The sequence below is a fragment of the Rhyacophila brunnea genome, unplaced genomic scaffold (assembly GCF_057557595.1).
Source record: "Rhyacophila brunnea isolate RB1 unplaced genomic scaffold, BYU_Rbru_1.0 scaffold_10, whole genome shotgun sequence".
NCBI classification, from domain to species: domain Eukaryota; kingdom Metazoa; phylum Arthropoda; class Insecta; order Trichoptera; family Rhyacophilidae; genus Rhyacophila; species Rhyacophila brunnea.
In genome coordinates, this window is record NW_028232752.1 from 23,810,938 (window position 1) to 23,838,080 (window position 27,143).

The window sequence follows — 27,143 nt, forward strand, 5'->3', positions numbered from 1 at the left end:
ATATTTAGCACCTTGATAGTCGTGCCCGCATGTGCATTCTGGCCCATGTTCTATAAAATGAGTCACCATATCAGGTCAGGAACTGGCTTACCCAATGTGTCGTCTTAATTGTCTCGTCTGAAACCTGCAGGACACATTAGGAAAAACGGATACATTTGTAAGCCTTTGGTGGTTGCTGAATACCTTGATACCCATGCCTGGAGTACTATATTGTAAACTAGCAATAGTGGTCCCTTTTCCTGTTAGAGACATCCACGGATCTCAGCAGTGGGTTTCAAATGGACTTCTTCAATGATAGTGTCAACAACCAACCTCCCACCCCTGCTATGGAAGAAAGCACAACTGATGCCATTGTCCTCTATGCTTTTGTCAATGAGATTAGCGGGAGTCGCTATTAGCTTACTGTGCTAAAATGTGCTTCTACCTTTGGATGATGTTTTTTGGGTGTCATATGCTGGAAGCGTAATGGCAATTCTAATAAATATTCTACTGACATATATGCGACAATCACTGGGAGGAGGGCATAAAGAGTAACGCTATGCAGCTAACCAGCATATTATATAAAATTCTATATCCAATTCCCAAACATCAAATGTGTTTAGTAAATAATTAAAAAATTTGTGTCTGCAATATCCATGTTTTTTTCTTTTCCCATATCTGAAAGTGTCAAAGAATAACAAAAATCCAACCATTACCTAATAATAATTAACCTATGATTGATTATAGGTACAAACATGAGTGCGTACAGGCATGATAGAAGTGAAAATTTTTCAAAATTGGCGGTGAAATGAATAAATTTGTTCTATCGATATTAGATTATTAACAAACGATTCAGAAACAATGCACTCACACGATGTTTGAAAAATTATGTAATGTAACGGGTCAAATGTAGTCTAGTAGTGAAAGTATAATAGTGGACAGCTTATCTGTGCCGACCAAGTCTTCAATTAGTAACTATGTGAATGCAATATACCACGCACATCTCTTGCGCCAATTCGTGCTGTCGTAAGTCAATAAAAATTGCAAATCGAGTTCTCTTATACCTTGATCTTGTCATTTTGAAAAACTGTTTCGTTAGCGCTGCTCTTCTTTATGGTCAGTTTCCATAAACAACGCAAAAAAATGGGTGTTGTCAATTTACTTTCGGAGATAATTTCCATAAACACTACGAAACAACATATAACTACACCATAAATTATCACGCATATATTCGGTGAATAATTTATGTAAATACTATAGTCGAACAAACTCACATGGTGGGAATCAGTGGTGTAGTGCTAAATAAAAAAGTCTGGGAGCACTAATTAACTATAATATTTTAATGCCCTCTACCCGCAGTGATTTAATTTCAGCACCAACAAGTTTCCAACAAAACGTTCTTCCAATACATAGTTACAAAAATCTTTTTATCAAGTATATTTATGTTAAAATAAATATTTATCAAACTAAAATAATATTTGCAATAGCGTTTACAAAAAACCCCTAAAATATTACAATATAACTCAAAATATACAAGGAGTTCCATTTTTATTTTTCAATATAATCTCCTCGAACATGCATACATTCTTAGAACTATGATTAATTTTTCTAAAGCTTCATAAAATTAATCTTCCGATTTGTCATCAAAATGCTCGTTTACGGCTGCCTGTAGGACTCTAGCAATGGACTTTTGGATAGGGTATTTAGCAATATCGACTTATCGCTTTCACGATGCACATCTCCTCTTGTACGCGAAGATGTGTATCATCCAACTTTAGTTTTTCTGCTCTGGTTTCGGTCGACTCGTCCGCTTCAGACTCCAATTCCCTCTTACAAAACCAACCAATTCGGCGGGTGGAGGTTTGAAGGCGGAAACTTCAAGCTACTTTACTCATTGATGAGTGAAGTGGACTGGAGTGAGTTGCTCGAGATTTGTGATGTGAATGAGGCGGTACAATGTTTTTACAATATTGTGTATAATATTTTTGATCAATGTTTTTCGAGGAAGTCGCCATGTCGTGGTGGAAGGCGATACCCGAGGTGGTTTTCTAGGGAGATTATTGGGGACATTAAGGTCAAGCATAACTATCATACAGTATGGAAGGCTGGGCATGATCAGACTGACTATATCATGTTTAGCATCTATCGTTCGAAAGTGAGACAAGCTGTTCGACGGGCCTATCGAACATATATGGAAACGGTAGGAGATTCCATTCGCGAAAATCCTAAATTGTTTTGGAATTACGTAAAATCGTTAAGAAGAGATGGTGGGTTTACTGATAGGATGAGTTGGAAGGGCGAAGAGGTGACCGGACATGGAGTGGCAGAAGCATTTGCTGGTCATTTCAAGTCTGTCTATGCAAGTAGTATTCCAAATCTGGATGTTGCCTCAACGTCAGGAAAACCGTCATGTGGTGCCCAATCCGTCGATATTTTTTTAATTAATGAGGACGATGTACTTCAGTTTATTAAAAAACTGAAGAATACTCGCTCTTTGGGACCTGATTATGTTCCTACATTTTTTTTAAAGGGTTGTATTGACTTCGTTAAAGGCCCGCTTTCATATATATTTAATCTCGCAATGGAGACAGGTATCTTCCCGGAAACGTGGAAGATGTCGAAGGTTACTCCAATCCATAAGAGTGGTACAGAGTCATCAGTGGAGAATTACAGGCCGGTAGCTGTTCTCTCTGCACCAGCAAAGGTTCTTGAGATGATCATGCACAACATGATTTATCCAAAAATTGAGTCATTCATAATAAATGAACAGCATGGATTTAGAGCAGGCCGATCAACGGAAACTAACCTGAAGGTATTTACCGATTATGTGTCATCGGCACTGGATAGAGGCCACCAGGTTGACTGTTCTTACAATGACTTCTCGAAAGCATTTGACAAAGTCGATCATGACATCCTGATGGAAAAACTCCAACTTATTGGATTGTCGGATCGATTTTTGAAACTAATCGGGAGTTATTTTAGGAACCGTCAACAATACGTATCGTACGGCCTTTATCAGTCACAGACCTTTTACACATTTTCTGGTGTCCCCCAGGGCTCAAACTTAGGGCCGTTGCTGTTCACGATTTTTATAAATGACATAGCATTGGTAATAAAAAATGCTATGTTTTTGTTGTTCGCTGATGACTTGAAACTCTTTTTGGAAGTTGTCACCTTGGACGATTGTCGTCAGCTCCAACTTGATATAGATAATGTATTAAATTGGGGCAGGCGTAACAAACTAGAATTCAATATTGATAAATGCAATCTTTTATCGTTTACCAGAGCCTCAAAAGTGTTGTTTTTCCAATACTCGATGCATGGCAGAGTTCTGTCACGAATATCATCTGTAAGGGATCTTGGCATTACGTTTGAGAGTAAACTGACATTTATTAGCCATATAGTTACCATTTGTAACAAAGCGCTTAAAATGTTGGGCTTCGTCATGCGTACTTCCCGGGTCTTTTCAGATGTTACGGTATTAAAACTTTTATTTAATTCTTTAGTTCGAAGCAGACTTGAGAGTGGGTCTATTGTTTGGGCACCGCACCAGTTGAAGTATGGCCTTATGGTGGAGAGGGTACAGAAGAAATTCTTGAGACTCCTTTACTTGAGGTTGTATGGATACTATCCGTGGCTTTATCCAACTGACTTTCTCTTAGGCATGCTTACATACTGCAGTCTGCAATTTAGAAGAAATCTTTATTTAGCTACGTATTTTTTTCGACTTATACAAGGTATAAATGGGAACTCTGCCATTCTGGGCAGTGTTGACCTGTGTGTCCCTGATAACTATCTTAGAAATAGAGACCATCAGTTGTTTATTCTCCCAAGGTGCAGAACCAACCTGCCACTGGTAATGCCAATTGGGAGAGTGATAACTATGTTCAACGAAATTGCTTCGGGTGTTGATATATTCCACCTACGTGAGAATGAGTTTAGGTGGATGTTGTTTTATAAAATCTTAAAATAGGGTCTGCTTAGCTCATCCGGTGTACTTCCTTGTACCTATCTAATTCATCTACTGATATATCTATTTTTTTATGTAATACTGTTATATTTATATATCTTTGTTTCTAAATGTCATGTTGTGAACGTCTTAAACGTATAATTTGTAATGTCCACAATATGTTAAAAAAATAAATGAATGAATGAATGAATCAAAATGTTTTCCACGTAAGTCTTTCTTCAAATTTGGAAACAGGTAATAATCACTAGGTGCCAGATCAGGACTGTAAGGTGATTGACGCAATTCCTGAAAGCCGCATTTTCTCATAGCAAACATTGGAATTTGAGCCTTGTGAACAGGTGTGTTGTCATGAAGTAAGAATACACCTTTTGTTAATTTGCCACTCCTTTTTGCTTTAATAGATTCTTTCAAGCGTCTTAGAATATTAGCGTAGGTGGTACTGTCTTGTGATGTTGGTGCCTTTTGGCTTATAATCTGTTGACAGGATTCCTTGTGAAACCCAAAACACCGTTGCCATCACCTTCAAGTCGATGGTACAACTTTAAACTTATTGGGGGCAGAACCACCCTTTTTATGCCACTGCATGGACTCCTGTTTTGATTCAGGGTCATAATAATGAAAGTTTCAACTCCCGTAACAATTTTGTTAATAAGTTCCTGTTGATTGACGCCAGACAGCTTTAAAAACTGCTTAGAACATAGTGGCACCCATCTTGCGCTTACCTTTGACATCCCAAGATTTTCATGTATAATTCTGTAAATTGTTGTTTTGGATAGATTGAACCTTTCTGCGATTTCGATTAGTTTTAGTTGATCAATTTCCATTTGGGCATCTTCGATTTTTAATACCATTTCATGTGTAGTGACTTCATTTGGCTTTCCACAACGGTCATCTTCTTCAAATGACTCTCTACCTTGTTTAAATAAATGTGACCATTTGTAAATCATGGTTCTACCACAACAAAGAGTGTCATAAACCAATTTCATTTCATTTTGGATGGTTTCCACATTTTTTCCCTGTTTTGTGAGGAACTTAATTACTGCACGAAGCTCAATATTTTAAATTTTTAAAATCATCATAGACTTTCATTTGTTCTTTTGAATATTGGAAGCGATTTTATGGAACAATCAATTTGAAATTGCTCAAGTATACCTAAACAGGATTACCTAACAATAAAAAACTAATTTTAGTCCCAATACTTGCTACTTTCACCACCATTCCGCAAACTTATTGAACTCCTCCCCTCGTATATAACATTATTTTAAAATATTTTTTGATGATTTTTTTTATTTTAATTATTATTTGGTGTAAATTTTTATCTATCTGGACCTACTCACTAAATTTATCCATGGTAAGAACATTCTTTCTGTCAGTAATTAATTTACAATGGTGATAAATTATTTTTAACTGGTACAATAGGTACTGTTCAGCGAGGACCACGAGAAACCAATCACCTCACCGGGAAAATAATTTGGATAGGAAAATTAGATCATTAGTATTGACCACCAGAATGAAAAAGGGTAATAAATTATCCCATTGTGTTTTTATTGAATTTATGGAAACCATGTGAAAACAGATATCATGATATCACTGATGTGTTCGTATAAATTTTTTCTCATACGTGTTAAATAAACAATATTTTCAAGAGAACACATTTTTGTGTCCTAAAAAAATTTTAATTTTGTACAATTTATAATTATTATGCAAAATTTCTCAATCGTCTAGAAAAAAGTGTGGAAGCGCCGACCACACGCGCCCCCGGCCCACTACACCACTGGTGGAGATGTGTCAAAATTTTGATTGCGTTCAATGAATTTAAAGAATTGAAAAAATTTATTAAAAGAAAAATACAATACATAAATATAGTTAGATTTTTTTATATTCTTTTTATTATTCAAATGATAATCACAGACTCATGATATTATGGAAGACCAAGGCACACACATCTATAATTTGGTACCTATACAATGATTACCTACATATCATTACAAAAATACCATTATTTATTCAAAAGAAGGCACTTACTGCAAGGAACCAAGCCTCTTACAGAAACAAAAAATATCTTTTTTAATTAGTGAATATGTAGTAAATAAATGCAAAATTGGAATGATTTAGAACTAAACTTTTTTTAAACACTTAAAATAACAAGTTAACTTACTAAAAATTCCAAAAAGAATGCATCTTAAAATATTCATCAAGTTAAATCTTAGGTAATTTTCAAAAAATATATGCCATACACGCATTCTATAAGCAATTTATAATTACATCAATACAAAAAACATATTACATATATTATATTATGATATGCCAATTATCATTAGTAGCAAATTTGTCTTGAAGACTTCGATATTAGTTTTCGATATCAACATTGAATGTTAGTGGTGGAAGAGTCTGAGATTGGTAAAAGCCAGAGTGATATTGTGTTCGTCGCATGCCTTCACGACCACCTCATCGTTATTTGATCCAGAAGGACTGCCAATAAACTGGACGCCATTCTAAAAAAGTAAAAATAATATTTATTATGAATGCTAAAAACACTTTTGACAGTTCTTTTTACTTTTCAGACACCCAACAAACCACAATAATTATTGTCTGACATGTTTTAAATGAACACGACAATAATTAGTATGTACTTGTAAATCCACTTAAATGTAAATACTTGTTTTAACCATTCATTCAACCCTATTCCAAGAAGAGAGAAAAGAGGAATTGGAACCACATGCATGGATTCGTGTAAACAATTAGGGCCATTGAAGCCTCCGTTGGCCCTAGGCACTTTTATTTTTTTATTTTATGCAAATTTTATCATAGTTCCTATGCAATATGCACACCTCTCAATTTCTCCTTATATAATATTCTGGACCTGCAAAGGTTTGCTGTTTTATTCTGTACTTGATACTAAGATGATAAAAAGATGTTAAACTTATAAAATTCTATGCGAAAGTTCTAATTTCCTACGGGTCAGATCCACGACTACTACAGATGAGGTCATTCATAAAGCAATGGAAGAATTTTTGCTATTTTACAAAATATATGATGGTACAGAATCTACGGTAGATATGGTTTCCGAACAAATAGCAATACTACACTGCTTCCATATACTAGTAATTGCCATTTTCTCAGTTAATTACTGGCGACATAAAAATAAAAATTAATATTGTAAGTATACCTGGACTGCTCTGTCGATATTATCGCGGAATGGGAAAAATGCATCAGATGCTAAAGCAACCTTATCTAGTTTGCTAAGCCAATCAGAACGTTCCTTTTGAGACAAGAGACTTGGGGGAGTGGTGTACATTGCCTCCCACTCTGCTACAGGCATATCTGCGCCTAAAAATTTTAATCAGATTGTTTATTATATACAGGTTGACCAACATGTTTGTTGCTGCGATCAATTTTTTACATAAGAAATTAGACGAAAGCTACCTGCCAAAATTTTTACATCCAAAGTTTAAAGACTAATTTTTTGTTGTTGGAAATCATTGATTCAAAATTTATTTTATAAGTGTTTTTCATAACAATTTATAAATATTCTTTTACACTTGATGCCGGACACGATACGTGTTTGTGTAGACTCAAATGTTTTTAAAATCAAGTTGTATATTCCAAGCTCGCAGGAGTGAGAGTCGGAGGTGGTGGATAGTTTTTTATAATAGAAAATCAACGACATCTCAGCTCGAAACACCCACAGCAACTGACCGCATGTTTCAGAGATGGTGTTTAATCTGTAAGCTGTTATCCATATCGCACCCCCAGTAAAATACTGTAGTAAGTCAAAAATTGGCATTTTGCAGGAGAGCCATTTGAAGTTTCAAATATTCTTTGTAAATACAGGAAAAGTCTGAATGTAAAAATTATTACTCATTTTTATGGAAAAACATGATCTATTTTCAACTGTATTCATCATTTTTCTCTAAAACATATACAAACGGAGATATTTGAATATTTCTGAGTTACGACTGTATTTTATTAGGATATTTGACAATTTCATGGTAAAATTTGAATCAACTCAATACTTTCCATGTAAATTTCCCTACCATCACTCTAATAATTTCAACTAATTTGTTGGGCACTGTAAAGGAAGGTTTTCAAAATATTAAGTTATGGTACATACAATCTTTAAAGATTTATTGAAAAAAAAAGAAAAATACAATTATTAGTTCAAAACAACAAAAATATACTTAATTATTTAATTTAATGGGAAAATAATTTTTTTACATACGATTTTTAATTTTTAAACATCACTTGGAAGAGAAGCAAAAAATCATAATAAAATTCACGATGTTTAGCGGTGCAGAGGAAAGCAAATCCTTCTTTTTAATTGTCGTTATTTGTGGCCACTCTTGATATGCTTTGGATATATTGAGACCATCCATTGGTAACGGTTTGCCTATTTGCTGTTGTCGAACATTCAATTTCCTACATTCTTCATGATAACTGGTTTTAAAAAAAATAATGTATGGATAGTCTCTGTCTACTTTTATAACTTTAATCTTCTGCCACAAAACTTTTTCTCCATTTTCATCCGTGTTGTAATTTTTACCGATTTCATCTGCTAGTTTTTTCATGTTGAGAAAATTATTTGTCGTCATAGGTTTAACTATGTATGGTTGTCCTGTTTTCTTACTTGTTTGTACAATGGTAATCATTTGGCTGGGCACAAATATTGGTCCACTTTTTAGAGCCCTGGTTTTCTGCTGCTCAATTGTAGAATGGACGATATCGCATTCATTTTGTTTATGCCCGGTGACCAAAAACTTATGAGAGATCGTTGTATTTTTTGTGAATTCCCGGTGGCATATAAATACATTGCAGCAATGTATTTATTTTTATTCTGCCCGGCACAACTGTCACTGTAAAAAATAAAATGCTCATTGTGGTGATATTTTTTACATGCATTGTAATCGAGTACACAGCTACCAATTTTATTGGATCCTCATGCAGCTTGACTCTCGTCCCACATGTATCAGTTTGCAATATTTTCAGTGATATTATCGACTGTACGATTGTACATTGCCAAACTTTCGTTTATAATAGAAAGTTGACACATTTCCGCAAGGAAGCGGTAAAACAGCCTGCAAATCATATACAGCTACATTAATGACGCTATTTTGGCCATTATTTCGGGACTCTGCTACGTCTTTGATCTTTTCATCCCTTGCCTCTTTTTTCCAGGTTGATGTGTCTCATATTTTTCTTGAAGTTGTTTTTTTTCATCTGGTGGTGAAGAATTATTGTATAGGTCGCATTCAACGCACAAATCTTTTTTTAGGCTTAAAGAAGCCAATATTAAATTCGTCATTAAATATAGATGCGTATAATAGTGTTCTTTTCCAAATGGCATATTGCTGTCAGCTTGTTGTTTTTTGTATAACCGATACATTTCAGCAATTGTTAATTTACCATCTAAATACAATTTGGACGTCTGTGCACGCAAATAATGTTACTCGATCACTGGGAAAGACTTAATGTGAGCTCTTATATAATTTTTTTAAACATCACTAATTTTTTTGTGATTTTTGTGATCTCTTTGTTCTGGAATTGGCGTTCCGGAAAGAAGATCTCTTGTTTTCCATGCAGTGGAGCAGTACCTTTCACTCACCCCAAATGTGTTGATAAAGTATTTTTTGCATACTTCTTGTATTTTACTTCCATTTAATTGTTGATAACAAAAATTGTTGCCTCTGCTGCTTCCAGTTTTTTTTGTTTGAATACTTTGGAACAATAATATCCATGCAATTAGTGAGAAAATTACGCTGTATCTCAAGATTTTCCTGTAGTAACAGAGTTACAACAGTATTTTTTTGAAAAGTATTGTTTTAGTTTTTTAGAAAGCTTCTTGTAAAATACTGTCGTAACTTAGTTACAACACTATTTTATTATCTATTCAACAGTTTTCGGAAAGTAATGTACTGTATTAAGTGCTTTCTCTCCGACACTATTTGAGTTTGAGATACGATAGTATTTTATTAAAATAGCAAAAAAAAATACGAATCCAACCACATCCATAACTCGAAAACGCCCATTTCAGACTTACGACAGTATTTTACTGGGGGTGCGATATACTTTTTTGAGTTTTGGTGAGGTATGAGATGATTCAAAAAATCGTCACCGTTCTGATTTATTTTCATTGGAAAAATGATACTTGAGACAAATGAGAGAAAAAGAGTACTTCACACAAGTCTCCCTTCATTTTATGTCTTTGTGAGCAAGTTTGGTTTTTTTTGAATTAATTGTATTATTAATAACATACCAACTGTATCACTGACGTAATTGTCAATTGCATTTGACTTGTTGGCTCTATTGACCCCTTCTTTGAATTGCATTCCCTGGACCTTGGGGTGCTGACGAAGCCACCAGTTAGCAACTTTCTGTCCAGCCAAACGCGTGCAGTGAATGCGGGATTGCTGACCGGCACCGATTCCAATCACCTATACTCAACACAGTCACAGAAATGTTATAGCATAAAAAAAGAGCACAAGAATGTTACTTGTATCAGGGAGTTATATTATATTATGTAATACATAATTATGTAACACAAACAAAAAACCCTTTCAATATAACTCACAATCACTTTTTTATAAACCAGGTATCAAACCTTTTGACTGCCTTAAAAAAGGCCTTGGAAGTACCCAACAGGCCAAATATAATTTGCAAAAAAAAACTATATCTAAAATCTCAGTTGTAACACTTAACAAAATTCAAGGTAAATCAATGATAAAATCATTAACTAATACGGTAAAATGTTTTAGGAACATTCCGATAGATGTCAGTATGTGTCCTATTTTGAAATTATTTGTTTTGACCGAATTATTAGTACTACCGAGATATCTCGTATCTGGCGTAGCGAACTTGGACCATTTGACGGGATATCTCATATCTAGCAGTGATCGGGAACAAGTCTTTCTTTTATTTATGTATAATTTCTTTTCTATATTGCATATATATTTTTGTTCATGTTGCATTGTGAATGTATGTACAGAGGGACCTCATTATCTGAATATTCGTTATCTGTGTATAAAGCAAAAATAACTATCAACAGATTAAAAACCAAAGTGCAATAGCTCAGTTGTCAACTGTCACTTTCAATCTTTCAATCCCACACTCCTACGCTATTTCTGTCCTGCTTACATATCTTTTTCTTTTCTAAACATGTCCCAATTAAACCCATTTACTAAGTAATTTTGGTCCCCGTTTTAAGCGGATTCGCTTTATGAGGTATTTTTTCAGTCCCAATTACACTCGGATAACGAGGACCCCTGTACTGTGATTTATAATTGCTTCATATAAATATGAATATCAAAAAATACTAAGTTAACTCTTTTCAATAACTAGACTGATATAAATTTACCTGACCATCCCGCGCATAGCACACAGAATTACTCTGAGTGTACTTGAGGGCGATCGTTGCAACAATCAGATCCCTGACGGCAGATTCAGGAAGAGATTTATTCTTAGTGACAATATTTTTGAATAAAGACGCATCTATCACGGCATCATTTCTCTTCTGCTCCAGTGTTAGCCCATACAAAGTTTTACGCTCAATCAGAGTTGGTTCGTAACTTGCATCAATCTGGAATAAAGCACAATATTACATCAATAGGTGATTTGAAAAATCATTATCAGTATATTATGTATTCGAACTTACATTATCCTCAAAAGGGGGCCGAAAAAAACTATTTGAATTAAATCATTTTGACATGTTTCACTGGAAACTTAGTCTAAGTATTATTGGGATACTGTAGGTTTTTTTAGTATATTTCATTTGACTGGAGGGCAGCGGGTTGTATACCACTGTTCTAGATACAGTCCAAACTCTTTGATAACTGTATCATCAGTTATTGCGATTTCAAAAATGACCTCGCTACTTAAAGGCGTTTCCATTTTTCCATACCTGTATAACACAGTATTTCCCGCCTTTCTTTTTCTTCAATAGATCTAAAGCTGCTGCAGAATATCCCGGGGCGATGACACCGTCTGATACTTCCCGCGATATAATCTTGGCAGTCACTTCATCACACTCGTCCGAAAGCGCCACAAAATCCCCAAAGGAACTCATCCTATCGGCGCCTCTTGCCCTCGCGTACGCTGTGGCTATCGGTGACAGTTTGCCTTTCAGATCAGAGACCATACAGAGAGAAGCCTGAAATTCAAATCAGCCCAAATGAATAATATTATCAGAAGATAATCCATAATTATTTTTAAAAAGTTTGTCGATGATAGTGAATTTTACTTTAACATATTTTTGTAGGACTAATGTCAATTTTACAATCAGCTATCAAACTTTAGCCCCACAATAGCCGTGCGGCATAAGCGTCGGACTATAGCGTCGTAGGTCCCAGGTTCGAATCCTGGGTCTGGCAAGTACACAGATTGTTTTTCAATTTGTGTATGAGTCAGAGTATGGACCTAAAAGGTTGAGCAAGTGGCTGACATCCATTTCTCATAAAAACAAAATCTGTTAATACAAACCTCCACTCTGTGGAGGCCCATTTAGGATCGGACATGGTCGGAAAAAATAAAATATCAATCTTAGACTCCGGAAGCATAATAATTTGACGAGTTCATTTATGTATTAAAAAAATGGTGAAAATTTATACAGATATTTGTTTGTACAAAATTTAATGCTCAAATGAGTATATGATCGACACACACAATAGAAAAATTACAGAGAACGTTGGTATCAGTAGGCCTGACTACAAAATATACCTACAAACTTATCTAAAGAATGGCCTAAAATGGATCTACAAACTACCATAGGACGCCATTTTGAAAATGTCATTCGAATGTCAGATTTTGTCCAGTTACGAGTCTTGATTGCATAGTATTCGGCAGTGGCTTCCCCATCCCATTCTTCAGATAAGTTTGTAGGTCTGTAAAGATTTCAGCGTAACATACTATCATCCATGTACTGAGTGACAGCATTTATCCGGGTATATGATAATCTAGGAAAGCAACCAATAAAATAATAATTCATGACAAATCACCTGAATATCATCCAAAGGATATCCAACAGCAGCTCCCGCTGGCGAGACATGCTTGAAACTGGCTGCAGATGGCAAACCAATAGCTGCTTTCAATTCTTTCACCAGTTGCCAGGCATTGAGAGCATCACAAAGGTTTATAAAACCCGGAGACCCATTAAGCGGCGTAATAGGGAGCTGAGCATTCGTGGTGAACACTTGGGCGGGACTTTGATGCGGGTTCATTCCTGAAATAAACATTAACAATTTGGCAACACATTACTTCAAAGACATGCCTTGTTGGAATTAATGTGCAGATAAATTTCATGTTTATCAACAAAAATGGAATATCACGAAAATGATCAAATTTAGACTGGAAATTTTAAATGCTGTATGACAAAAGTGATTCTCACAGGGGAAAACAAAAAAAATGCAATCATTGTACAAAATATTCTTACCGTATCTCAAAGTGAGTTGTGACTTTCCACAGGAAAATTTCTTTCGGAAAAAGTCAGTAATAGCAAGGTCATATTGAGATGTGTGCGTAAAAGCTTTAAGTGCAAGTTCTTGCCTAAGAAACAAAAACGAGAAAGCAATAAATACAAGCAAACAGTATGAAAATAAGCAATTAAATAATTTCGTAAGCAGTGGCGGCTCCTCCTCTAACAACTTGCAAGTGCACTGCACTCCTTGCATTTTTTTAAAACATCGTTTAGGGCAGTGAAGATAAAAATAACACGTCCAAACGTGACGCCCCGTGTAGAGACCTGTGTCGGCATTACAACGAGCTGCCCTGCATTGCGCGAACGGTGTTATCTACGCGCCAGTATACGCTTGGCTTAAGAGTGTCAATGTTATTCATATGTTAACATTCATTTTTGCAAAGTAAAACATGTAGCATTATTATGAACAGAGCAACTCCGTGTGCAAATAAGATTTTTATAAGAAGATCATTAATAACACATTCACTACTGACCAGTTAACTACTACTTAATTACCACATTTAATTATCATGCTAATAGTATCTAATGGCCACACAACGCGCATCTTTAGCGTCAAGAGACTTAAAGAACCCCTTAAACAGTGATCAGTCTATATTATACAACAATAGTGTTTTGTACAAAGAAAAATAATTATTTTAAATGATTTCTTGCAGAGACCCTTTTAAGATTAATAAATACTTTTTCGATCGGTATATTAAAAAATACAACAGGCAAACACAATAATAAAAAAGAATAATGCTGCATCTAAAAATGAATACTAAAAAACATAAAAGCGCACACAAACTCATTAGAAATATACTGAATTTGAATAAAATTAAAATTGTAACATAAATAATGGTAATTCATTTTGAATGTGCATATAATTCAATGAAAATGATTTTAAGTTTCCTGTTTTGTACTTTAACCAGTGATTTCAGAATGAACCCAGATTTTTTTACAGTGGTTTTGTATTTGAAAGATTAATTGCATTTATAAGGCAGAGACACATTACAGAATTATACTCCGTTTACACGTGCATGGATTTACTGCTGACAGTACTACTGCGCAGTAGAACGATAGTGGTGAACCTGCCGACAAAAAAAACCAACTACACCGCGGCCAATTTATACGACCTGTCAAATAGTACCATAAAACGACTAAATCGCGTTTTGCTTTCTCTTGAAGAATGTGATTGGAGAGACAGTCAGTACTTTTACGTGTAAACAGTTGTTGTCACGATTGTTTAAAATACGCACTATTGCTGGCAGTAAATCCATGCACATGTAAAGGCGCTATTATCTTTCACCATCCGGAACAATTTGTAGAAATCTACATAATGATAAACATTGTGATAATATAGATTGCTATAGGTTGTGATAGAAAAGGTACTGCTGAAACTTTATCTCTTTCCGTCCCTCTCTTATATAAGTAGTTCTTCAAAGTGATCCATACACAATATTATGTTTCTGCCCAAATTATAGCCTACACCATTCCAAACCATAATAATGTTGTTTATCTTAATCAGTGACTAAAGATTCTATAATTAATTGAATAACAGTCAATGAAATGAAATGACATTTAATTATATTCAATGTGATTTTAATGCATGTGTATGATAACATGCTAGACAATTAAATAGAGATGAGCAATCTCTACTAAATATGGCCCTGTTAAATTCCATCATGAACTATTGCAAATAATTAGTTCTTGCCTTGTACTTTTAGTAGTCTGTTTGTCAGCTGATAAACTCATCTCCTTCATCACTCTCCCGTAATCCCGTGGATCACAGAGAACGGTGACTCTGTCATGATTTTTAGCTGCCGCTCTTAAAAGGGTGACACCTCCAATATCGACATTATCCATAGCATCTTCAACAGTGACATTAGAATTGGCAACAGTTTCAACAAACAGGTAGAGATTGCAGACAACAACACTGATGAGCGAATAATTCAGCTTGCTCATGTCTTCCTGGTCTGATGGTATAAGTCTGTAAATATAGAACATCACACCAATTATCTTCAAATAAATTTATTTGGATCTTTTGTCATATAATAACATAAATATAATAGCAACATTATTTATATTATTTTATTATAGAATTTATTACAGAAATAGAACATTCAGCATGGTAGAATTAATTTGATTAAAGGTAATGCCGAGATGCATAGAATGTCGACGCTTGTTAAATTGAAATAATGACAAAACCCATGCATATATCAAAATAGAATAACAAATCTCAATTAGCAAGGCAACGCTGCATTGCGCAATCAAAATTGTTACTTATCATTTTTTAAGTTCTCATTTCCCGATAATTATTAAAAAAAATTATTGTAAAATATGAAATTAAAGTCTATCCACTAAAAGTCAGTTAGCTAAATCAGACAAACTGTCCATATCTTTTGACGTATGCAACATTGTCCAGCTTGCGTCTAATTAGTGTTATGTGCTTAGAAACATTCTATGCATTTCACCATAACACTTTTGTATTTTCCCATAAAGATCAGTTCTCAATCCACTAATGGATGAAGGTCTCCCATTGCGGTTTCCGTTCGTTTCCAATCTTCGTCTTCCGTTTCTATCTACTTTAGCTAAACATAATTATCTCAACCACCCTGCGGGATCTTGGTCATCCTTTAGATATGTCAGTATTTTTTGGGTATGGGTGGATGATCTGATTTATTCACCAATGATCTATGAGCAATATGACCTGCCCATTTCCACTTTAAGATCTTGCCTCATAATATCATGTCTGTCGCATTAGTTTACTCTAATAAATAGATTACATTAAGGCCTATGGGTTCATATTATAATAATAAAAATAGTAGACCTCCAAATAAGAACCTCATATTATTGATATGCTGAATTTGTGAAGTGACACCTTTTCTTGAACCTATCATATTGTAGGTTCAAATTCAGTCCAAATATTTTTCAAAAAAAAATCTAATACTTATGTATGTTTCTGAGGTGTTTCAAATTGGTATATTATTTATATATATCGGTGTGTATGAATACAAAAGTTATTCATTTTTTCATGAGCTAACATTACAAATTATAAGTTTAAAACATTCACAAGATGGCATAAAAGATGTCTGTTATTATTGCGTTTTTATTGAATTACAAAAACATGACTCATAAAAGAAAGCAATTCAATGAATATTTGTTGAGGCACAATTTTTTTTAAATTTAGTACGCAACAATCAAGATTTAAGAAACCATTATTATAATAACGTGTATTTGACGGCAGTACGTTTTGGTCGCCGCGGAGGATTTCGGAACATTAGTGTATATAAAATTAATAATTGGTTCTTTAATTAGTGTACAGGCTTAACGGTATGTAATGTATTAGAATAACTATTATAAATTATTATTTTTTAAATTTTATTTCTTCTCTATTGATAGCATCTAATATAATTATTATATTGAGGGTTTCTTATATCCATCAACCGTGTTAGTCTAGAGTTCAGGCAATATACAATTCATATACATCTTGTCAGTTGTGATGTAACGAGTAATATTGTTTTTATTATTCAATGAACTAGGTTCTTACCTCAATATATTTTTTACTTGTGTTAAATAATTACTAATAAATGCCTAAGGTGATTCCATTCAATTCAACTCGGCATTAAATATATTAAATTCTAATGGATTTAAGTTTTGTACTATTTCATTTGATTCGTTTTATGCGATCCTGGTTTCGCCTTTCGACATCGTCAGGCACTATGCGCACTCATCAAATACACACTGACAACGAAAGCAGCTAATTCTCACTTAACAATAAATTAATACAATAAAGTAAGGTAAAAACTTTATCACCTACCTATTAAGTCAAAGATCACTATGAAAAATTTAACAAACAATTAATTATGAATAGTTGAATTGTGGCAGTATGAAAAAAAAGATTTTACCACAAACCATCTGAAAAATACATATATCATAAAACATATACGTGATTTTGTGCCCCAAAAGACTTTTTTTATTATTATTTTAACGATTAATAAAATTGTGACACATATTTCAGTGGCCATTACGATGACAGCATTAGAAAACGTATTTTACTTTAAATTTTCGGTACTGTTCGGTTAAAGCGGATACAGCGGAAAACGCATTTTGATAATGCCAATAAACATACAACTGGATACGTACGTCCCTTTGAAAATAACAAAACATGGCCACCCAGGTACATAAAAACTGTATTAAGCACATGCAAAGTTTTTCAAATCGCTTAAAGCTTAACCAAGTAGGTACATATTTATCAAAACAATTAAAGTCCACCTATATTTTATCTAAACTGCTCAAGACCAAAATATTTTTTTTTTATAAATGGGTCACCGAACAAATACCTTCAGTACTTCTTTGTAGCCATCGTGGTTATTAGATTCAATTATCTTACAATATCTCACATGCTGCAACCATTTCAATAACAAGATAATAAATAATATAATAAATATAATAAAACTACATTTTTTTCAGTTTGACATTCAGTGGTACTATATGATGTTTGATATTTTAGTCAACACAAATTATAGCACCTGGCATGCTTCCTGTGTTCGAAATAGAACGATACAAATAATTGCGACTTGCCAATTTGATTGTTACTGCAAAGAGAGTAGAGGTCATTTTTCCATGAGTCAAATAATATTGCTTCGGACTAAATTTTGGGAAAAAAAAGACGTCCTTACCCGTTGAAATTCCAGATCGTACTAACGATAGAAATAAGAAATTAGAAAAACTGTATGGATTAATCGATCAAATGGTCTCTTTTTGTTAATTTTGCAAAATAATTATATTTCTAAATTGTCTGAAAACAGGATAAATACATGAAAATGTACGACGTGTTTTGGTAATATAGCGTCACTAATTGTACCGAATTTATGGGGTTTTATTTATTTTTTTATTATAAATTATTATTTATAGTATTACGGAAATGTTATATTATAATAAAAAAATATTTTTATTGTGCAGTATATATTATTTTGTGAGAAAAAATCATTCAAAATTGGCTGATGTATACTCAAACTAAAATGGCTTTAAAATCTTTATTTTTCTGAAATTAAAAAAAGTACGTGGGTTAATCAATGAAATGTATTGTTTTACCCATTTCTCTCATACAATATATACCTGCAAAACTATTATTAAGTTCAACATTCATTGTGGCGTGACAGTCGTTTTGACCAATTTCGAAAACAGGACTTACTATTTGTCATTTATTTTAAAAAGTAAAGCGATTCGAAAAATTTTAATGACACAGAACGTTTTAGTTGAATACTATTTATTAGATTTTAAATAAATAAAGAGTTTATTGTGTATCAATTCGTTTTAAATATGCTTATCATTTCCGCGATTCCGAGAAGACAGGAAAAAACGGGTCCAATGGCCTTAAATTCGTTCCAAGTATTTTTGTGGGAATGATTCATTTACCTGAGGAAGATTTATTTTGTATTAATAATGTCACTTTTACAATAATTGTGCAATGTAGTAAAAATCTTAGACAAGAATTGTTTTGAACTCCCCCCCTCCAAGCTCCTGGTTCAGCAGGGATAAATAAGATCGAAATCCCACCCACTAAATGTGTTTACGTAATACTTGAATGGCCTTATAGATGAAAAACATGTTTGTATGACGCGATAAGATGCATGTTATTACTAAATAGATATTTTGCTGACATGTAATTTTAATCAGTGTGTCATTCATTAAAATACAAGATTGGAATGTTGTAAACAATAAATAACACAAAAGGAAATATCATGAACTCAGTTTTCAGGGGCAAGTCGAGTCAATTGAAACTAAAGATTTCAGTATTATCATCACTCTTATAAAATTTATTTTTTACGCAACATACAGTCGAACTTGGTCATTACGAGGAAGATGGGACCGACTGAATTTGCTCGTTATAAGCGTTACTCGTTATATATATCAGAGAATAGATATTTTTAAATGAGCGGTCACATAACACTAAAAGTCGAAAATAAAAAATCTGATAACCATCGTAAAAATCCCCGAAACACGCATGGCATTCATAAACTACAAAAGAAGTAGTCTATTGTACCTACTGACTTCACAAACCTTGGATTTTTTACTTATTTCAACCATATGCGTGGATACTTTTTCAATATTGTCGGCAAAAACACCAATTAGGTAGGTACTTAGACACTTAACTAGTGTCATAAACGTAATGCGATCCCAGTGGCATCCTGTCCGGTCGGATTTTATTGCTTAAGGTCGAAATGTTTTTAAACAATCCACATAGTAACAGTTTTAAGAAAATTTTTGACGATATTTTAGCTTGGTATATTCGATAAGTTGCACGTTATAACAGTGAATAAATTGTATGGAGAAAATCATAAACTAAAATGTCAACAAATGTTTCCTCATTATATCCGAGATCTCGCTATATCCGTGATCGTAATAACCGAGTTCGACTGTAATATCATGTTTGTATGATTAGTGATTGAATTTTTGTAAAGATAAGATTTAGAAAGATGTGTGATCTATTTGAAAATAATAAACTCTAATAATTTACAGATTGTGTAAGTTTCATTCCAACTAAGTATTTCCATAATAACAACTGTAGGTAAGCATAATTACAGTTGCAACTGGATAATGAATAATAGATTACAGCTGTTGGTAATAATTATTTTTTCAGAGAGATTATTGACCCTGGATCGAAGCAATAATAACAAAAGATATTCATATATTATAATATGTATACGCTGTAATGTATTATATTAATAATAACACTTTATCAAATATAAGAAAAGTATATTCCATATGTCATTCATCATCTACAAAAAAGTGATTCATTTATTGGTTAGATGTAATTAAAAAATTTTAACTGATGTACAAATGATTAATTTTTTTTCGTTCCAATAGGAAACATTCTTAAATTTATATTCAATTTGAAAACCTTAATGAGTATAAATCTTTTACCTGGATAAAATCCCGGCATGAACGGCAGGATGCAAAGTCTTGACTCGCCCTCCGAGCATTTCTGGTGCACCAGTGATCTCCGACACATCGAGAATTGGAATACCATTCTCACGGATAGTGGATGCAGTCCCGCCACTTCCCACTAATTTCAAACCGCATTCCACTAAATGCTTGGCGAGTGGTATCAGACCTGACTTGTCTGACACACTTAACAATGCTAGAAAGATAAATAAAAAACCAAATGAATAAGTACAGATAATACAAAATACATGACGAGATTGCTCACATTACCAAACTGGCATGGAGTGCATTTGGGTGTCTGGATAGTATCTTCAAAAATGACATCCCTATGTGTTTTAAGCGTAAAGTATTCAACCAATGTTTGCTACTAGTGCTCACATATGCATGTGAAACATGAACTCTTAAAGAGGAAACCAAATAATTACAAGATAAAAAGAACTTTTTATATACCACGTATTTAAATTTTCTGTTGAATCATATAAACTTGAAAATTCTATGTATTAATAAATACTTTTTTTTGTACTTGATAGAAATACTGAATAAATAATATGGAATACTAAAATGTCATTTTGATATTTCATATTGATTTCCATAGTAACGCACGTGTATATTAATAATTTAGTTGCCAGGACCCCTTAGCAACCAATAATAGTGTTTTACTTTTTACGAATTTTTTCCGAAATAACTTTCCATACAAAACAGAATTAACTGAAAATGAATTCAATTCTGTTTAAAGATGGCTAAAAGTATTAAAAGAATGCATTGTTCATATATTTGTACATATATTCTGAAATTTTCAAATGTCTAGCTAGTCGGGAAGTTAGTTAAAAATCGATTGCAAGATTGGACAAACAAGAAAAAATTTGTACTGGACAAACAAGAATACGAGCTAATAAAAACGTGGTAAAATTAGAACTAGCGCAATGTGGCATGGAAAGGTGTTGGGAATAATACGGAAAGACCACTAAAGAAACCAATAGATAAGGAAGCAGACAAGAGTACGAGGGATGACAGAGGTCACTAACCAGATGAAATGGCAATGGGCTGGACATGTCGCTCGAGGAGTAGAAAATCGCAGGACAAATTTCATCATATAGTGGTATCCAAGGGGAACCAAATGACCACAGGGATGCCCTAAAACCTGCTGGAGATGAACTCATAAAGTTCGAAGGATATACGTGACAGTGGAGACCTAGGGACCAAGAAGAGTGGAGGAAGGATGGGGAGGCCTTCATCCAGCAGTGTATTAAGCCCGGCTGATGAAGATGAATATATATTTTTACAATATTATGTTCCAAGATGTTGAATTTGAGATAGGATAACGGTAGAAGAGAGGAACATTGGTCGATCTCATAATCTTTATCAATATTCCAAATAATAAAACCTTTAGACCGCATATAGGTCGGAGGCATAGAGAATGTACCCGAGAAAGTGCAGAAACAATATGGGAATTGCAGTCCGTAGCATGTGGTTACCACTGGTAGTTATTACAATCAACATTTGATTAAAATTTAATCCCCATCATTAAAAAAAACCAATTAATTGCATTATGAATATTTTTATGATATGGACTCATCCTCAAAGCAGTACTGTTCAACACTGAGTATAACATTATGTTATGTTGGTGTCATTAACTACTCCACAATTAGTGTGAAGGAAAACACCAACTTCTATTGTGACAAAATTTTTTGTACAGGTATTTTTTATGGGGAAATAACATCGATATACTACTAGATGAGGAGTTCCCATACAAGTGGCATTTTAAAAATGTACCACAAAAGATATTACGAATACCGTCTTATAATATTTCCTTGTAAGTATAATGCGTTAAGACCGTTAACATAGTTTCCCAAATTTCACCCGTATTGACCTGGCTGTAAAACTAAATTTGCATTCTTGGAATAGTGACCCTAAGGGTGTCTGCAACCCAAAGTTTGCAAGCTACCAAAAATTCATGTCTGAGTGGACAGAGCAAGTCGTCATGCGCTGACTATTAGTTAGAGTAAGATGCAAGCTAGATCGGGCTTACTCATAATTATTGCCAGGTCGTTTACGAGACAAATATTAAGTGAGCTTATATCGAGTTAAGTCCGCTGATATTAAAACAGTAAGTTTTAACACTGGCCGAGTCGCTGAAAATCGGACGTCATTTTAAGAAGCATATGATTCATCCAGTAGTATATCAATGGGAAATAACAGACTACTTATGTATTAGTTAATAAATAATTAAAATAAAAATCTTAAAAATATCATACCAAATCTAGGCATAATATTTTGACAGTCGAGTAGGTATGTAAAAACATGCTCAGATGGAAATTCTCTAAACCAGTCATGATAATGATTAATATGATAATATACTAAGATTATTCACTGTTTAACGATATACACCGTACACTGTCAGTTAAAATTATATTTTTGTAAATTAAATAGTTTTTACTACACCTTTTAAGGGGGGACATGCTCGTCGAAGGTCAAAATTGAGTTTTTATTGTATATTCAAACCATGATCCTGGACACTTCTTAAACGTTGTAGATGATCTATTTATATACTTTTGAAGCCTTATTATCCTTTATAGTTATTTTAAACATTTGATGACTGCATGAAGTATTTTTGTTACATAAAATAGTATTCTTTTAAACCTCTCGCTCTAATGTTTTAGAATATAGTCATATTTCGGTACATAACTGTGCAGTGATGTTAAGATTTTTTACATTTATTAATTTTTAAACGCATTTATAAAACCATTAGCATAATTTATTACGAGATAATTTTTGTAAAATATTCACGATAAAAAATTATATTGATAATCTCTGTGATCCCAAATTTGACAAGAATTAGGCATTTTATTATTCAAAAAATCGGCAAGATTAACACATTTCAAGATGATTCTAAAGATATTTATTATAAGCTATGTCTTTGACTATTCAAGTGTGATAAACATATTATGAATAATGATTGCTTTATAATAATTATTGACCTAAGAATAAGGTAGTGTTTTTTTGAAATACGCCATTTCTTTTGTCATTCCCTAGTGGTTAAGCTACAACATACGGCCGTAGCCATAAATTGACAAACTATAATTGAAGTAAAGAGTAAAATGATATTGACGCGCGTGTTTGAACATGTACCGTTTAAAAAAAAATAAAAAAAAATTCGGTTAGGTACATGTTCAAACACGCGCGTTAACATAATTTTACTCCCTACTTTAATTATAGTTTGTCATTTTATGGCTACGGCCGTATGTTGTAGCTTAACCACTAGGGAATGACAAAAGAAATGGCGTATTTCAAAAAAACACTACCTTATTCTTAGGTCAATAATTATTATAAAGCAATCATTATTCATAAGATTTTTATCACACTTGAATGGTCAAAGACATGCCTTATAATAAATATCTTTAGAATCATCTTCAAATGTGTTAATCTTGCCGATTTTTTGAATAATAAAATGCCTAATTCTTGTCAAATTTGGGATCACAGAGATTATCAAAATAATTTTTTATCGTGAATATTTTACAAAAATTATCTCGTAATAAATTATACTAATGGTTTTATAAATGCGTTTAAAAATTAATAAATGTAAAAAATCTTAACACCACTGCACAGTTCTGTACCGAAATATGACTATATTCTAAAACATTAGAGCGAGAGGTTTAAAAGAATACTATTTTATGTAACAAAAATACTTCATGCAGTCATCAAATGTTTAAAATAACTATAAAGGATAATAAGGCTTCAAAATTATATAAATAGATTATCTACAACGTTTAAGGAGTGTCCAGGATCATGGTTTGAAAATACAATAAAAACTCAATTTTGACCTTCGACGAGCATGTCCCCCCTTAATGATTCTTGAGTTAGTTTACTATTCCATGAGGTTGTCGAAGTGATATTTTAGGATGATCTTAACATATCTCAAAAACTGTTAAAATGAAAATATTAGGTTAAAGCTACATACATAATTTATTAAACATTTCTATTTTTCTTACCGAGATTTCCTGACAGCGCCATTTTATAACTGCAACTTGTAGTCCCCGATAGGATACTAAAAATAAAATAAAATGCATAAGTATTTGGTACAATGCTAACATCTGCAATAATATTATTGTGGCCGGTTGTACATAATAGGGTTAGAGGTCATCAATGTATGATAAACAAAATACCAATATATATTTCTTTTATAATCACTGCATTTATATAGAAATAATAATATAAATAAATAGTTACTAAGGGAGCACTAATACAAAAACACCCAAGTATCAAGATATTCAATAATTGAGGCTATTAGTTTCAAAGTCGGTTACCTCCATTTTTTATACACCCGATCCTCTTTTTGCAAGGTTTCAAATAACACGCTTTAAAAAAAGTACCGATTATTTTTTATTTATACTATTTTTTTTGCTTTAACACGGTTTAAAAAATCTAAAAGGAATAAAAATACGTATGTATGTACATATTTATCAAAAAATTGCATTGTAATGGACCGCACACCACTGGTGCATTCATAATATGTTGTCACCGGATGTCGCCCAGACATACATACGTAAATACATGGCGCCACTAGTCAGTCACTTAGGATTCGATACGAGAGACGCACCGCGTGCTTCGGCCATTAAATATTTCCAGCGATGAGTTATTTTTCGCCAGCGAAAAACAGCAGTAAGCTCCATCATAAGTATATTCGTAAACTATCAAATTCAACTCCATTAGTTGTTAAAATAGTATAAAGCCGAAAGTTGATTGAAAAATCGGTTATAATATTCATCAGCCACTATTTTTTATTTTTTTCTTCGCCAACTTTAAACATTGTTTTTTATTAACTTTAATGAGTCTTTTATTTAGCCTTTTATTTAACTTTCCCCTTTTAAATTATTATTTATTAAAATATTTTATTTGTAATTCTAAATGATGGTTTTTTGCAATTATCTCAAAATGGCAGAATATAGAGGTAAACGACTATGAAGCTAATAGCCTCAATTATCAGGTTAGCTGAGGGGAACCAATAATATTATCTATCTTTATATTTTGTTGCCATCTAACATTCTAATTCTAATACCTTGATTCTTAGATAAGGGTCGTGAAAAACTTTTGTGAGACCAAAAAAAGGTAAATGTGCCGCAGAGGTGGACATGGATTTTACAACATTCTTTTTAGACCAAACCAAACCTAACCTAACCTAACCTACCCCAACCTAATATTACCTCATATAATCTTAGTTTGTGATAATGGTATGAATGAAAATTTCAAATTAAACGTTTATTGGATCGAAAAGCCGATGCGCCGACAGAAAAAGGTATTTATTATAATTGTCTACATGGAATAAACTGTTTTCGAAAAAAAAAATTATAAAAGCTCGTGTCCACCTCTGCGGCACAATTACCAAAAAAAATATTGCCTTGCATAAGTCAGTGAATTTAAAATATAAGCAGAATGCTATTTATTTTAAAAATCAAATCAGGAGAAATTTTAAAAAATCTGGGCCCGAGAGATAATATGATTTAAGTGCAAAATGCAACTGTTTCAGTTTCGGTAAAAAATGGAATCTTATGTTTCATAGATTGTTATATTATGGTAAAACTCTCCATTGTCAAATAAGTGGCTAATAGCAAAACTTTTTTGTGAAAGTGGTGTTTTGAGACCTGAAAACAAACATGTAACCTTGAAATAAGTAGGCAGTGATGGGTTTTGGTTTGTTTATAAGTTTTGAATTTTATAGTTTCGGACTATTTTTGTCATTTTTTCTAACTGGAACTGTATACTGTATATTTACCAAATTGACGGATGGCAAAGGTGAACATAATTTTATAGTATTCCATATTGTCATTGAGGTTAAGGTGTTTTGAGACCATAAACCAAACCAAAACCTAACACAACCTACTGTGACCCAAAAATAAGTAGCTTGTGTTGGTTTTGGGTTATTTTTCAGTAGGTTGTGTTAGGTTTTGATTTGGTTTTTGGTCTCAATAGACCTCGATCACAAAAACAGTATGGAGTACTATAAACTTTAATAAGGCAAATTGCGTCTGAATCTTTTGCCTCAACTGGAAAAATTGCATTTGTAATAATACCTAAGTCACCTTACCGAGAAATATGCAGGAAAATGTTTGTACAATTTACATCAATTTGTTCCATTGATATAATATCATATTATAGGATAAGCTTTTCGCTAAATTCACATGGGTCGAACAAGTTTCTAATTTTTTAAATATAGTTTTTGATAACTATATCCTAGAATGATTTTGACGTTTCCTTTAAAGTTAAAGCGATCATTCCATTGGTATGATGCGTTATACAACCAATATTAATTTTATATATCGATATTGTGCAACTAGCTTCATGGTAGTCATAACTGACAGTGGGCTCTGTATGATTTTTATGCATATGGGCATCTTCATATGCGGCACCGAAAAAATTTTAACCCCAAAGGTTACCTACTGATGAAGTCCAAAAATTCAGCAACCAAGAGTGACATCAAATAAATAGGAATTATTAACTTATACAATCGTATATGCCCCAATTAATTTGGATAACTTCAACAACAAACATTAAAAGTAGAATAAATAACTTCAAAAAGAATACGTCCTTAAATAAATTTTAACTTTGTAAAGAATAACTCTCTTTACTTACTCTGTAGTTATTTGAATTAAGCTCTTCCCTTCTGTCCCAACAACTTTTAATGACAAACAGGTTAGGCGGAGGCGTGTGGATTGTGAACCCAAATTTGGATCAATTTTCTAATTTATCAATCGCATGGCGACAAGATTGGCAACTTTTTAATACGGTTAAATTAAATTTGACAGT

The 27,143-nt window shown here is 33.1% G+C and overlaps 1 protein-coding gene across 1 annotated transcript; it reads right to left on the reverse strand.

Moving 5' to 3' along the window:
• Positions 1–5,806: 5,806 nt before the first annotated feature.
• LOC147079004 (bifunctional purine biosynthesis protein ATIC) lies at positions 5,807–27,143 on the reverse strand. The gene is made up of 11 exons (XM_085952465.1): positions 26,970–27,143; positions 24,332–24,387; positions 20,322–20,538; positions 15,106–15,381; positions 13,371–13,483; positions 12,937–13,160; positions 11,844–12,092; positions 11,301–11,522; positions 10,203–10,380; positions 7,119–7,279; positions 5,807–6,444 (listed from the first exon to the last, which is right to left on the reverse strand). The coding sequence occupies exons 2-11, from the start codon at positions 24,351–24,353 to the stop codon at positions 6,325–6,327; spliced, it is 1,782 nt and encodes a 593-aa protein (XP_085808591.1). The 5' UTR covers positions 24,354–24,387; positions 26,970–27,143; the 3' UTR covers positions 5,807–6,324.

Excerpts from the sequence above, each read along its gene's own strand:
- LOC147079004 (XM_085952465.1), bottom strand. The coding sequence starts at position 24,353 with ATGGCGCTGTCAGGAAATCTCG. Across the intron at positions 15,382-20,321 it reads CATGCCGGGATTTTATCCAG|ACTTATACCATCAGACCAGG; the intron begins GTAAAAGATTTA and ends CTATATTTACAG. Across the intron at positions 13,484-15,105 it reads CAGACTACTAAAAGTACAAG|GCAAGAACTTGCACTTAAAG; the intron begins GCAAGAACTAAT and ends TTTGTTTCTTAG.